The sequence below is a fragment of the Somniosus microcephalus genome, chromosome 16 (assembly GCF_052327205.1).
Source record: "Somniosus microcephalus isolate GS21.2 chromosome 16, FLI_Smic_1.0, whole genome shotgun sequence".
NCBI lineage: Eukaryota > Metazoa > Chordata > Chondrichthyes > Squaliformes > Somniosidae > Somniosus > Somniosus microcephalus.
Genome location: NC_141002.1, coordinates 75,188,850 through 75,203,742, shown reverse-complemented (window position 1 = coordinate 75,203,742; position 14,893 = coordinate 75,188,850). Strand labels below are relative to the sequence as shown.

At 44.9% G+C, this 14,893-nt stretch overlaps 1 protein-coding gene across 1 annotated transcript in view; it reads left to right on the top strand.

Annotated features, from left to right (window-relative positions):
* The window catches only part of ppfia2 (PTPRF interacting protein alpha 2), a 368,545-nt gene that overhangs the window by 326,312 nt on the left and 27,340 nt on the right, over nt 1-14,893 (top strand). The window contains exon 28 of the mRNA XM_086009289.1: nt 959-1,050. Coding sequence (XP_085865415.1) covers nt 959-1,017 — 59 coding nt within the window. The 3' untranslated portion in view covers nt 1,018-1,050. The remainder of the gene's footprint in view (nt 1-958; nt 1,051-14,893) is intronic.

The window sequence follows — 14,893 nt, the reverse complement described above, 5'->3', positions numbered from 1 at the left end:
AGTCTGTTGCTGAAGTGTGAAGGCTGAACAATGTTCGTAAAGGCTGCACGTGAGTTTCCATGTATTCAGCTATTTACACCCATTTTACATGGGTTTTGTGCCAATTCCCACTTCAATGATATGCAAATGAGCAGATTCAGGAAACCAGCGTGTAACTCCTTCAACAGACTATTGGCAGGCACAACATTTTTGTTAAAGGAGCAACAGTGACAAAACTCATTTTGAAGAAATACACCTCACCTGATTTTAAAATAATTTTGGTATGAAGGATTTTATTAAAAAAACATAAAGTAGTCAGCTGCAAAATTTATAATAGAGGTTCTGCTGCAAATGACGTGTAAGTACAATTATGTAATCAATACAGCCACTCAAATCCAGTTGTTTTCAAAGTTGTGAGAATAGAACAATAAAAAAAAATGTAAGCACAGTTGCACAGCACATTTGTGTCCACAGTTACCCACAGTGAATTAGCAACCTCCACTGTGTTGTCACAGGAAGTCCACGTACAATACTTACCTGCAGGGAGGATATGAAAAATGGAAGAGAGCATCTTTGGACTGCTCCTCACATCCAGTTTCAGAGCAGCACTGGGAGAGATCCGGGGTGAATTACCCACCCATCCAGCTTTTAGGCTGAGGACAGAGTTATTTCCGTAACACCCATTAAAGGAGAAGGAATAAAGGAGAACATATCCTAAAAAGAGGGATTACCATTCTATAAAAACAACTGCTGCTGATCTCAAGCAGATACTGGTGAAAAGAAAATTGTAACAACTAAGCATCACACAAACAAAATAAGTAAATCATTGTAGATTATCACTTCTTCTTGTCAATTTGTTGCATCTGTACATTCAATGTTGAAATATGTGCTATTTATATTTTAATACAGCAGACAAAGTATAATGGTTATGTAAGTTATAACGCCATTGTGTATTAATTGATCACTTGTGCAATTCCAGTCAGCACATCAGGAATGCAAAGGATAGACAACTCCACCATTCGGACTTACTCTTGCTGACATCCAGAGAAATTGAAGCAGCACTGTTTTGTGGTAAATATTATACACTGTACCTTATCTTTCTTATGTTAACAGTATCAAGAACATATTTGTATGTGTCTTTATTGGGAAGGCAACCATTTATATGTATCAGCTTGCAAACTGAAAGAGCATGAGCAATTACTGTCACCAGTTTGCATGAACCCTAATTTATCCTAGTATAAAACCTATGTACTGGCTTCAACTTGACTAAGTTAATAGTTGTACTAGCAAGTTGATAACTGTACTAGCAATCTCTAACTTAAATACATGTATCTGGTTTTGACACTGGCCGAACATTTGTATTACAGAAATAACAACTTTTGTGGCAATACTGGATGAGACCTTAAGATGCTTATCATGCAAACTGGGAACAGAATGAAATGCTTCCTGCAAGTTGTTCAGTTTCAATTAATAAGGACATAAGAAATAGGAGCAGGAGTAGGCCATTCAGCCCTTCAAGCCTGCTCCGCCATTCAATAAGATCATCGCTGATCTTCTACCTCAACAGACATTTAAGGAGATGTACCATAACTCTCAGCAAAGGTTTATTCCAGTGAGAAAGAAAGACTCTACGAGAAGGATGAACCATCCGTGGCTAACTAAGGAAGTTAAGGATGGTATCAAATTGAAAGAAAAGGAATACAATGTTGCAAAGATTAGTGGTAGGCCAGAGGATTGGGAAATTTTTAGAAACCAGCAAAGGATGACTAAAAAAAAATAAAGAGGGCGAAGATAGATTATGAAAGTAAACGAGCAAAAAATATAAAAACAGACAGCAAGAGCTTCTACAAGTATATAAAAAGGAAGAGAGTAGCTAAAGTAAATGTTGGTCCCTTAGAGGATGGGACTGGGGAATTAATAATGGGAAACAGGGAAATGGCAGAGACTTTGAACAAATATTTTGTATCAGTCTTTACGGTAGAAGACACTAAAAGCATCCCAATAATAATTGATAATCAAGGAGCTATAGGAAGGGAGGAACTTAATACAATGACTATCATTAGAGAAAAAGTACTGGCAAACTAATGGGACTAAAGGCTGACAAGTCCCCTGGACCTGATGGCCTACATCCTAGGGTCTTAAAAGAAGTGGCTACAGAGATAGTGGATGCATTGGTTGTAATCTATCAAAATTCCCTCGATTTTGGAGAGGTCCCAGCGGATTGGAAAACCTCAAATGTAACGCCCCTATTCAAGAAAAGAGGGAGGCAAAAAGCAGGAAACTATAGGCCAGTTAGCCTAACATCTGTCATTGTGAAAATGCTGAAATCCATTATTAAGAAAGTAATAGCAGGACATTTAGAAAATCATAATACAATCAAGCAGAGTCAGCATAGTTTTATGAAAGGGAAATCGTGTTTGACAAATTTACTAGAGCTCTTTGAGAGTGTAACGAGCAGGGTGGATAAAGGGGAACAAGTAGATGTAGTGTATTTGAATTTCCAGAAGGCATTCGATAAGGTGCCACATTAAAGGTTACTGCACAAGATAAGAGCTCACGGGGTTGGGGGTAATATATTAGTATGGATTGAGGATTGGCTAACTAACAGAAAACAAAGAGTCGGGATAAATGGGTGATTTTCCGGTTGGCAAACTGTAACTAATGGGGTGCCACAGGGATCAGTGCTGGGGCCTCAACTATTTACAATCTATATTAATGACTTGGATGGAGCGACCATATGTACTGTAGCCAAATTTGCTGAAGATACAAAGATAGGTGGGAAAGCAAGTTTTGAGGAGGACACAGAGGGCTGGACTTTGCCAATGGGGAGCTTTTGGATGTGGGACTCCCACTTGTCAGGTTTTAGTCCCGCCTCCATTGACTTCTGGCCAACCCATTCTATTTTCCCTTGATTGACCTTGTTAAGCCCGCCCAGCGAGTTTAGCAGGCCAATTAAGGGAAAGCCAGTTACAGAGAACGTCAGCGTATGACGTTTCATCTGTCAAAAAGTTTTGACAGATGAATTGTCATCGTTTGACAGCTCTGTGAAGCTGTCAAACACTGACATTCTCTGTAGTTTGATGAGTTCTTGTATTCAAGACTCATCAAACCTCTTTCTTTAGCAGAAATTAGATGGTTGTTGCATTGGAGAATGCAGCAGCCATCTGTCATCTCTGCCAATCAGATGAGAGACTCTCCACATCCCCAACGTTTGAAGCCTGCAGGAAGAAACAATGGTAAGTAAACATTTTCTATCACTTTTCACTCACCTCACATACCTCTCCACACTTGCACCCATCACTCACCTTCACAGTGCACCTTTGCACCCCTCCGACCCTCGCAGACCCACTGCCCGCCTCAGTGATCCTGGCAGTGTTCGCAGCCTTCAGGAAGCCTGCACTTGTGTGGGTAAAATGGGGATAATCCTCTTATCTGCCTGTTAACTACCTGTTAACAGGCAGTTAAGTGGCTGTAATCCCCTTCCCACCTCTGAGGAGACAGAACCCGGCACGGATCGGCTACCCACCTCCCGGGAACATGGCATGGAGGCGGGTTGGGGGCGGAATGGGCACCCGCCCCCAGATTCTGCCAATTTCCCAGCAGTCCCGCCTCCAAACCCACCTCCCCAGGGCTGGCAAGATCGCGCCCAGAGAGTCTGCAAAGGGATATAGATAGGTTAAGTGAGTGGGCAAAAATTGGCGGATGGAGTATAATGTGGGAAAATGTGAGGTTAACCACTTTGGTAGGAAAAATAAAAAAAGCAAATTATTATTTAAATGGAGAGAGTCTACAGAATGCTGCGGTACAGAGGGATCTGGGTGTCCTCGTACATGAAACACAAAAAGTTAGCATGCAGGTACAGCAAGTAATTAGGAAGGCAAATGGAATGTTGGCCTTTATTGCAAGGGGGATGGAGTATAAAAGTAGGAAAGCCTTGCTACAACTGTACAGGGCGCTGGTGAGACCACACCTGGAGTACTGCATACAGTTTTGGTCTCCTTATTTAAGGAGGGATATACTTGCATTGCAGGCAGCTCGGAGAAGGTTCACTAGGTTAATTCCTGAGATGAAGGGGTTATCTTATGAAGAAAGGTTGAGCAGGTTGGGCCTATACTCATTGGAGTTTAGAAGAATGAGAGGTTGTAGGAATAGGTGTATTCCTAACCAAATCACTGAGGTCGACTCAGGAGAAACAATCCAATAAGTCTTTAATGAAGGATTTGACGAAATACAACAAACAACGTAGATCGATGCAGGAGCGTGGAACAGGTCTTTCCCCAGTGGGGACGCCACGAGGACTGACTAGGCAGTCCGGAGGTTTGTGCGATGACGTCATCGCGTTTGCGTCATGACATCATCGCGTTGCTCGCGTTTCCCACGCTCGGGGCGTCACGTGACTTGCGACGTGACGTCATTGCGTTTTCCCGCGCTTGGGGCGGTCACGTGACTCACGTGATGACGTCACCACGTTTACCCGGCACCCAGCATCGGAGCTGGCCGTTGCGGCCGAAGTCGCGGGAGTGGGAGGCCGAGTTGGGCCGGCGATTGCCACGGGAGCAGGAGACCGAGCTGGCCCGGCTCGCGTTCTTAAAGGGGCAACGGCCCGAACCTGCAAACTCAATACAACGTAGATAAGTTGAAGGGAATTATGTACAACAGGTAAGAGACATTCGGTAGTGCCACTACAAGGTGATCTTATTGAAACATATAAGATTCTGAGGGGGCTTGACAGGGTAGATGCAGGGAGGATGTTTCCCCTCGTGGGGGAATCTAGAACTAGGGGGCACAGTTTCAGGATAAGGGGTCGCCCATTTAGGACTGAGATGAGGAGAGATTTCTTCACTCAAAGAGTTGTGAATCTTTGGAACATCCTCCCAGCATTTACCCTGTCATGCCCTTTAAGAATTTTATATGTTTGAATGAGATCACCTCTCATTCTTTGAAACTCTAGGGGATATAGGCCTAGTCTACTCAATCTCTCCTCATAGGACAATTCCCTCATTCTAGGAATCAGTCTACTGAACCTTTGTTGCACTCCCTCTAAGACAAGTATATCCTTCCTTAAGTAAGGAGACCAAAACTGTTCATAGTACTCCAGGTGGGATCTCACCAAGACCCTATATAATTGTAGCAAGACTTCTTTACTTTTATACTCCAATCTGTTTATAATAAAGGATAACATACCATTTGCTTTCCTAATTGCTTACTGTACTTGCATGTTAACTTTCAGTGATTCGTGTGAAAGGTCATATTAATGTACATATAGCAACTGCACATGATGCCTTATAATTAGTCAGACAGTTCATGCCAGTATAAAAGGAAGCTGTACAGAACTGGTGATTGAGAGGTCATACAATCTGTAGGGGGAGCACTTTGCTTTAAAGTTCTTTCAAGAAAGTGATGCATGTGAATCAATCCTACCAAGAAAGACATGTAAACTGATGTTAGCTTACATCAATAGATGTATAGTGTATCTGTAGTAAATTTAAAATAGTTCAACTTTGAAAAATAGCACTGTGTTATAATAATTCCAGGCATGTCATCAATCCACACTTCTAATTCATTTTAAAAATCAGATTTAACACCTAAATGGTAAAATATAGCCTTTTCTACTAAAAGAATATAATAGGAGTGACATTAAAAATAACTTTTGGAAAATTATGGTTTTTCAAAAGCTCCAAATATTCCTAATGATGAAATTTTTTTTGGATAGGACATTAAACTGAGGCTTCATTGGTCTGTTTAAATGAATGTAAAAGATCCCATGGTGCTATTCAACAACAATGAAAGCTCAAATTTATACAGCACCTTTAACACAAAATAGGTCCCAAGGCTGCTCACCATTAAAGGGGCTTTCACTATTTTCCTGTTCTGCACTAAAAGGAGGGTTTGAAAGTCTCAAGTTGAAAAATATACACTATGTGGACAGCATCTAAGACTGCTGAATTTAGGAATGACTTCTTAAGGAGGTAAGATCATAAGAATGTATTCTGTGACCATGCTTTACCATGCACAATAATGCATATCTTTCATTACATTTTTAATTTATTTATTCATTTACCGGATATGGGCATCGTTGGCAGGGCCAGCTTTTATTGCCCATCCCTAATTGCCCTTGAGAAGTTGGTGGTGAGCCGCCTTTTTGAATCACTGCAGTCTGTGTGGTGAAGGTACTCCCACAGTGCTGTTAGGTAGGGAGTTCCAGGATTTGACCCAGTGACGATAAAGGAACGGCGGTATATTTCCAAGGGACTTGAGGAGAACTTGGAGGTGGTGGTGTTCCCATGCACCTGTTGCCCATTGTCCTTCAAGGTGGTAAAGGTCGCAGGTTTGGGAGATGCTGTCGAAGAAGCCTTGGCGAGATGCTGCAGTGCATCTTGTGGATGGTACACACTGCAGCCATGTTGCGCTGGTGGTGGAGGGAGTAAATGTTTAAGGTGGTGGATGGGGTGCCAAACAAATGAACTGCTTTGTCCTGGATGGTGTCGAGCTTCTTGAGTGTTGTTGGAACTGCACTCATCCAGGCAAGTGGAGAGTATTTCATGACACTCCTAACTTGCACCTTGTAGATGGTGGAAAGGCTTTGGGGAGTCAGGAGGTGAGTCACTTGCCTCAGAATACGCAGCCTCTGACCTCCTCTTGTAGCGACAGTATTTATGTGACTGGTCCAATTGAGTTTTTGGTCAATGGTGACCCTCCAGGATGTTGCTTATGGGGGATTTAGGGGGAACGGTAGCATAGTGGTTGTGTTACTGGATTAGTAATCCAGAGGCCTGGACCAATGATCCATGAGACATGAGTTCAAATCCCACCACAGCAGCTGGGGAATTTAAATTCAGTAAATTACAGAAATCTGGAATTTAAAAAAAAGCTAGTACAGGTAGACTACCTTTTATCCGAACTTCCGAAAACCGAAACCCTCTAAAAACCGAAGGTTTTTTCGTTCAGCGTAAGTCGTGCGCACGACATGACCAGAGTGGCGCACGACCCCGACCCCCCCCGCCGACCCCGACCCCCGCCGATCCCTCCCGCGGACCCCCGCGGACCCCGACTCCCGCCGACCCCCCCGCGGACCCCCGCCGACCCCCACCGTCGACCCGACCCCGACCCCCACCGACGACCCCCACCCCGACCCCCCCCGCGGACCCCCGCCGACCCACCCCCGACAAATTTCCCAGTCTTATAAAATACCTTCCAAAATCCGAAATTTTCCGAAAACCGAAACACGGCTGGTCCCGAGGTTTTCGGATAAAGGATAGTCTACCTGTATCAGTAATGGTGACCATGAAACGACTGGATTGTCATAAAATCCCATCTTGTTCAGCAATGTGGTTGACTCTTAACTGCCCTCTGAAATGGTTGCTCACCACCACCTTATCGATGGCAATAAATTGTGGCCTTGTCAGCAACGCCCACATCACATAAATGAATTTTTAAAAATGTGGCTCTGTCCTCTGAAATGGCCTAGCAAGTTGTACCAAACCGCACCACATGGACTGCAGCGGCTCACCAAAACCTTCTCAAGGGCAATTAGAGAGGGTCAATAAATGTTGACCTTGCCAGTGATACGCGCTTCCTGTGAATAAATTTTTAAAAATTGACAATGGTAATGCCATTCAATGTCAAGGGAAGGTGGTTAGACTCTTTCTTGTTGGAGATGTTCATTTCCTGGTACTTGTGTGGCACGGATGTTACGTGTCACTTATCAGCCCAAGCCTGACTGTTGTCCAGGTCTTGCTGCATGTGGGCATGGACTGCTTCATTATCTGAGGAACAACAAATGGAACTGAACACTGTGCAATCGTCAGTGAACATCTCCACTTCTAACCTTATGATGGAGGGATGGTCATTAATGAAGCAGCTGAAGATAGCTGGGCCAAGGACACTGCCCTGAGGAACTCCTGCAGCTGAGATGATTGGCCTCCAACAACCACAACCATCTTCCTTTGTGGTAGCTATGACTCCAGCCAGTGGAGAGTTTTCCTCCAATCCCCATTGACTTCAGTTTTACTAGGGCTCCTTGATGCCACACTCTGTCAAATGCTGTCTTGCTGTCAAGGGCAGTCACTCTCACCTCACCTGTGGAATACAACTTTTTTGTCCATGTTTGGGCCAAGGCTTTAATGAGGTCTGGAGCTGTGTGGTCCTGGCAGAACCCAAACTGAGCATCGGTGCGCAGGTGCCGCTTGATAGCACTGTCGACGACACCTTCCATCACTTTTCTGATAATTGAGAGTAGGCTGCTGGGGCGGTAATTGGCCGAATGGGATTTGTCCTGTTTTTTGTGGACAGGACATACCTGGGCAGTTTTCCATTTTGTCAGGTAGATGACAGTGTTGTAGCTGTACTGGAACAACTTGACTAGAGGCGCGGCTAGTCTAGAGCACAAGTCTTCAGCAGGGATGTTGTTGGGGTCCATAGCCTTTGCTGTGTCCAGTACACTCAACCATTCTCGTAGTTGTTATGTTCATAAATAAATAGACGTTTTCATTATGAACAGCTAGCTTGAGCTAGTCATTTATTCAGCCATGTGGACTAGTGTACAGGCATCCATCTTGACTACTGCCTTGTGGGTAGCCCACTACTAAACATACAGCTCCACCTAGTGTACCATTCTAGAACGAGGCCCGACCAGAGCGGACCTGCGAGCGAGCAGCTGAGGAGTTTCAAAAACCGGCGGCAGTTGGGGAGCGGCGGCTGATTCAGCGAACGAGGCCCAACCAGAGCGGACCTGCGAGCGAGCAGCTGAGGAGTTTCAAAAACCGGCGGCAGTTGGAAATCGGCAGCAGTGAGTGAGGAGCAGCATACCAATTCAACAGCAGGGGAGAGAGGTAAAAAGTAATCAAAGTCTGACGTCACCAGGAAGCAGGTAAGTGATTGGTTGGTGAGTATTTCTCTCTTTTTAAACTTTAACTCTGGTTTATAGTTTCTAAGGTCTCTCTAGTGTAGCAGGGACTGTTGGTAAACCAGTTAACTGTAGTGTAATTAGTGGGATTGATTGATTTCATTTAAATTCAATTAATTAAAGGGTAAGTCATGGCAGGACAGCCGGGCCCCGTGATCTGCTCCTCCTGCGATATGTGGGAACTTAGGGACACTTCCTGTGTCCCTGACAACTACATGTGCAGGAAGTGCATCCAGCTGCAGCTACTGACAGACCACATTGCGGCACTGGAGCTGCGATTGGATACATACTGGAGCGTTCACGATGCTCAGGACATCGTGAATAGCACATTTACGGAGTTGGACACACCGCAGGTAGAGATTGGACAGGAAGAAAGGGAACGGGTGACCAACAGGCAGAGTACTAGGCGCAGGCAGGTAGTGGAGGGGTCCACTGTGGCCATCCCCCTCTCCAACAGATACACCACTTTGAGTACTGTTGGGGGGATGGCTTATCAGAGGAAGGCAGCAGCAGCCAACTTCCTGGCACCAGGGGTGGCTCTGCTGCACAGAATGGGAGGAAAAAGAGGGGTAGAGCTATAGTAATAGGGGATTCAATTGTAAGGGGAATAGATAGGCATTTCTGCGGCCGCAAACGAGACTCCAGGATGGTGTGTTGCCTCCCTGGTGCAAGGGTCAAGGAAGTCTCCGAGCGGCTGCAGAACATCTTGGAAGGGGAGGGTGAACAGCCAGTTGTCGTGGTGCATATAGGCACCAACGATATAGGTAAAAAGCGGGATGAGGTCCTAAAAGCGGAATATAGGGAGTTGGGAGATAAATTAAAAAACAGGACCTCAAAGGTAGTAATCTCAGGATTGCTACCAGTGCCATGTGCTAGTCAGAGTAGAAATAGAAGGATACTTCAGATGAATACGTGGCTAGAGGAATGGTGCCAGGGGGAGGGATTCAAGTTCCTGGGACATTGGAACCGGGTCTGGGGGAGGTGGGACCAGTTCAAACCGGACGGTTTGCACCTGGGCAGGGCTGGAACCGATGTCCTAGGGGGAGTGTTTGCTAGTGCTGTGGGGGAGGGTTTAAACTAAAATGGCAGGGGGTTGGGAACCTGAGCAGGGAGACAGAGGAAAGGGAAACAAGGATAAAAGCAAAAGATAGGAAGGAGAAAAACAAAAGTGGCAGTCAGAGAAATCAACAGTTTAAATCAAACATGGCCACAGTAAATAATAATTCTAATAGGTCTAAGAGCGTTAAAAAAACAAGCCTGAAGGCTTTGTGTCTTAATGCGAGGAGCATTTGTAATAAGGTAGATGAATTGGCTGCGCAAATAGAAGTAAACAAAGACGATTTGGTTGGGATTACGGAAACGTGGCTCAAGGAAGGCCAGGACTGGGAACTCAACATCCAGGGGTATTCGATATTCAGGAAAGATAGGCAAAAAGGAAAGGGAGGTGGGGTAGCATTACTGGTTAAAGAAGGGATTAACACAATTGTAATGAAGGATATTAGCTCTGATGAGGTGGAATCTGTATGGGTAGAATTGAGAAATACTAAGGGGAAAAAAACTTTAGTGGGAGTGGTTTATAGACCTCCAAACAGTAAGGCGGAGGTTGGGGATGGCATTAAAAGGGAAATTAAAGAAGCGTGCAATAAGGGCACAGCAGCCATCATGGGTGACTTTAATCTACATATAGATTGGGCCAACCAAATTAGTAACAATACTGTGGAGGAGGAATTCCTGGAGTGTTTACAGGATGGTTTCCTGGACCAATATGTCGAGGAACCAACCAGAGATCAGGCCATCTTAGACTGGGTATTATGTAACGAGAAAGGATTAATTAGCAATCTTGTTGTATGAGGCCCCTTGGGTCTGAGCGATCATAATATGATCGAATTCTTCATTAAGATGGAGAATGAAGTAGTTGACTCGGAGACTAGGGTCTTCAATTTAAATAAAGGAAACTACGATGGTCTGAGGAGCGAGTTGGGTAGGATTGATTGGGGAATGGCACTCAAAGGGTTGACGGTGGATAGGCAATGGCAAACATTCAAAGACCGAATGGATGAACTACAGAAGTTGTTCATCCCAGTTTGGCATAAAAATAAAACAAAAAAGGTGACCCAACCGTGGCTAACAAGGGAAATTAGGGATAGCATAAGGTCCAAGGAGAAGACATATAATTTGGCCAGAAAAAGCAATAATCCTTAGAATTGGGAGCAGTTTAGGATTCAACAAAGGAGGACAAAGGGATTAATTAAGAAAGGGAAAATAGAATATGAGAGTAAGCTTTCAGGGAACATAAAAACTGACTGTAAAAGCTTTTATAGATATGTGAAGAGAAAAAGATTGGTGAAGTCAAGCGTAAGTCCCTTGCAGTCAGAATCGGGGGAATTTATAATGGGGAACAAAGAAATGGCAATCCAACTAAATACATATTTTGGTTCTGTCTTCACAAAGGAGGACACAAATAACCTCCCAGAGATGCCGGGGAACATAGGGTCTGATGAAAGGGTGGAACTGAAAGAAATCAGTATTTGTAGGGAAATGGTGTTAGGAAAATTGATGGGACTGAAGGCCGATAAATCCCCAGGGCCTGATAATCTACATCCCAGGGTACTTAAGGAAGTGGCCCTAGAAATAGTAGATGCATTGCTGGTCATCTTCCAGAACTCGATAGACTCTGGAACAGTACCCATGGATTGGCGGGTAGCTAATGTTACGCCACTATTCAAAAAAGGTGGTAGAGAAAAGGCGGGGAATTATAGACCGGTAAGCTTGACATCGGTAGTGGGGAAAATGCTAGAGTCCATTATAAAAGATGTAATAGCAGAGCACTTGGAAAGCAATGACTGGATCGGACAAAGTCAACATGGATTTACAAAAGGTAAATCATGCTTCACTAATCTATGGAATTTTTTGAGGATGTAACTGGTAAAATAGATAAGGGAGAACCAGTGGATGTGGTGTATTTGGACTTTCAGAAGGCTTTCGATAAGGTCCCGCATAAGAGATTAGCATGCAAAATTAAGGCACATGGGATTGGGGGCAAGGTATTGACTTGGATAGAGAACTGGTTGGCGGACAGAAAGCAAAGAGTTGGAATAAACGGGTCGTTTTCTGAGTGGCAGTCAGTAACTAGTGGGGTACCGCAAGGATCGGTCCTAGGACCCCAGCTGTTCACAATATATATTAATGATCTGGACGAGGGAATTGGATGTAATATCTCCAAATTTGCAGACGACACAAAGCTGGGTGGGAGGGTATGCTGTGAGGAGGATGTCGTGAAACTCCAGTACGATTTGGACAGGTTGGGTGATTGGGCAGAAACATGGCAAATGCACTATAATGTGGATAAATGTGAGGTTATCTACTTTGGTGGCAAAAACAGGAAGGCAGATTATTATTTGAATGGCAATAGATTGGGAGAAGGGGAAGTGCAAAGAGACCTGGGTGTTCTTGTGCACCAGTCGCTGAAGGTAAGCATGCAGGTGCAGCAGGCGGTTAAGAAGGCAAATGGTATGTTGGCCTTCGTAGCAAGAAGGCTCGAGTACAAGAACAAGGAAGTCTTGCTGCAGTTGTACAGGGCCTTGGTGAGACCACACCTTGAGTATTGTGTGCAGTTTTGGTCGCCTTACCTGAGGAAGGACGTTCTTGCCATGGAAGGAGTGCAGCGAAGATTCACCAGGCTGATACCTGGGATGGCAGGAATGACGTATGAGGAGAGATTGTGTCGATTGGGCTTCTACTCACTGGAGTTTAGAAGATTGAGAGGGGATCTCATTGAAACCTATAAAATTCTGTCAGGCCTGGACAGACTAGATGCAGGAATGATGTTTCTATGGCCGGGGAGTCCAGAACCAGGGGTCATAGTCTAAGGATAAGGGGTAAGCCATTTAGGACTGAAATGAGGAGGAATTTCTTCACCCAGAGAGTGGTGAACCTGTGGAATTCTCTGCCACAGAGGGCGGTGGAGGCCAGTTCATTAAGTATATTCAAGAAAGAGTTGGATATATTTCTTAAGGCTAAAGGGATCAAGGGATATGGGGAGAAGGCAGGGACAGGGTACTGAATTTGGATGATCAGCCATGATCTCATTGAATGGCGGAGCAGGCTCGAATGGCCGAATGGCCTACTCCTGCTCCTATCTTCTATGTTTCTATGTTTCTATGACATGTTACTGATCATTACAGTAGTATCATGTGGAGTGAATCGAATTGGCTGAAGACTGGCATCTGTGATGGTGAGAACCTCAGGAGGAGGCCAAGATGGATCATCCACTCAGCACTTCTGGCTGAAGATGGTTGCTAATGCTTCAGCCTTGTCATTTGCAGTTGTGCTGGGCTCTGCCATTGTTGAAGATAGTTATGTTCATGGAGCCTCCTCCTCCCATTAGTTGTTTAATTGTCCACCACAATTCATAACTGGATGCGGCAGGACTGCAGAGCTTTGATCTGATCCGTAGCTTAGCTTTTTTTTTATTCGTTCATGGGATGTGGGTGTCGCTGGCAAGGCCAACATTTATTGCCCATCCCTAATTGCCCTTGAGAAGGTGGTGGTGAGCCGTCTTTTTGAACCGCAGAGGGCAGTTAAGAGCCAACCACATTGCTGTGGGTCTGGAGTCACATATAGGCCAGACCGGGTAAGGATGGCAGATTTTCTTCCACAAAGGACATTAGTGAACCAGATGGTGAACAATCCGGTAGTGTTCATGGTCACCATTACTAATACTGGTTTTTAATTCCAGATTTATTCAATTGAATTTAAATTCCCCAGCTGCCTGTAAGTGGGGTTTGAACTCATATCTTTAGCTTACTAATCCAGGCCTCTGGATTACTAATCCAGTAACATACAGGAAACCTTTTTTTATCCGGCACCGATTGGACCGATGTGGTGCCGGTTCATCAAAAATTCCAGATAACCGAAAGCTATAGTAAAAGATACGGAGAGCTGACAGCTCCGTATAAAGCAACAATCCCTGTTGCTTAGCAACAAGTGCAGAACAATGGCCACAAGTTGCAAGTGTCTCTGTAGCTTAGCAACAGCTGCAGCCACACCCTTACACAGCAACAGATGGAGGAAGGCAAGTAGAATATGAAGTAAAACTTACCTGAACCTACTCCTGAATTTTGCCGGTTAACCAAGATTTCTGGTTATTTTAGGTGCCGGTAAATCGAAGGTTTCCTGTAGCCACTATGCTACCGTACCCGATGCTTTGTCTATAGCATTCTGCTTCCGCTGTTTAGCATGTCTGTAGTCCTGTGTTGCAGCTTCTCCAGTTTGGCACCTCATTTTTAGGTACACCTGGTGCTGCTCCTGGCATGCTCTTCTACACTCCTCATTGAACCAGGGTTGGTCACCTGGCTTGATGGTAATGGTAGAGTGAGGAATATGCCAAACCATGAGGTTACAGATTGTGGTGGAATACAGTTCTGCTGCTGCTGATGGCCCATAGTGCCTCATGGATGCCCAGTCTTGAGCTGCTAGATCTGTTCTGAATCTATCCCATTTAGCACGGTGGTAGTGCCACACAACAAAATGGAAGGTGTTCTCAGTGTCAAGACAGGATTTCGTCTCCCCGAGGACTGTGCGGTGGTCACGGCTAACAATACTGTCACGGATAGATGCATCTGCAACAGATTGATCAGGACGAGCTCAAGTAAGCTTTTCCCTCTTGTTGGTTCTCTCACCACCTGCCACAAGCCCAGTCTGACAGTTATTGCCTTCATGACTTGGCCTGGTAGGTCATATGTGGTGCTACCGAGCCACTCATGGTGATGGGCGTTGTAGTCCCCCTCCCAGAGTACATTCTGTGCCCTTATTACGCTCAGTGCTTCGTCCAAGTGATGTTCAACATGGAGGAGTACCGATTCATCAGCTGAGTGAGGGCGGTAGGAAGTAATCAGCAGGAGGTTTCCTTGCCCATGCCTTGAGCCTTCATGGGGTCCAGAGTCAATGTTAAGGACTCCTAGGGCCACTCCCTCCCGACTGTATATCACTGTGCCGCCATGTCTGGTG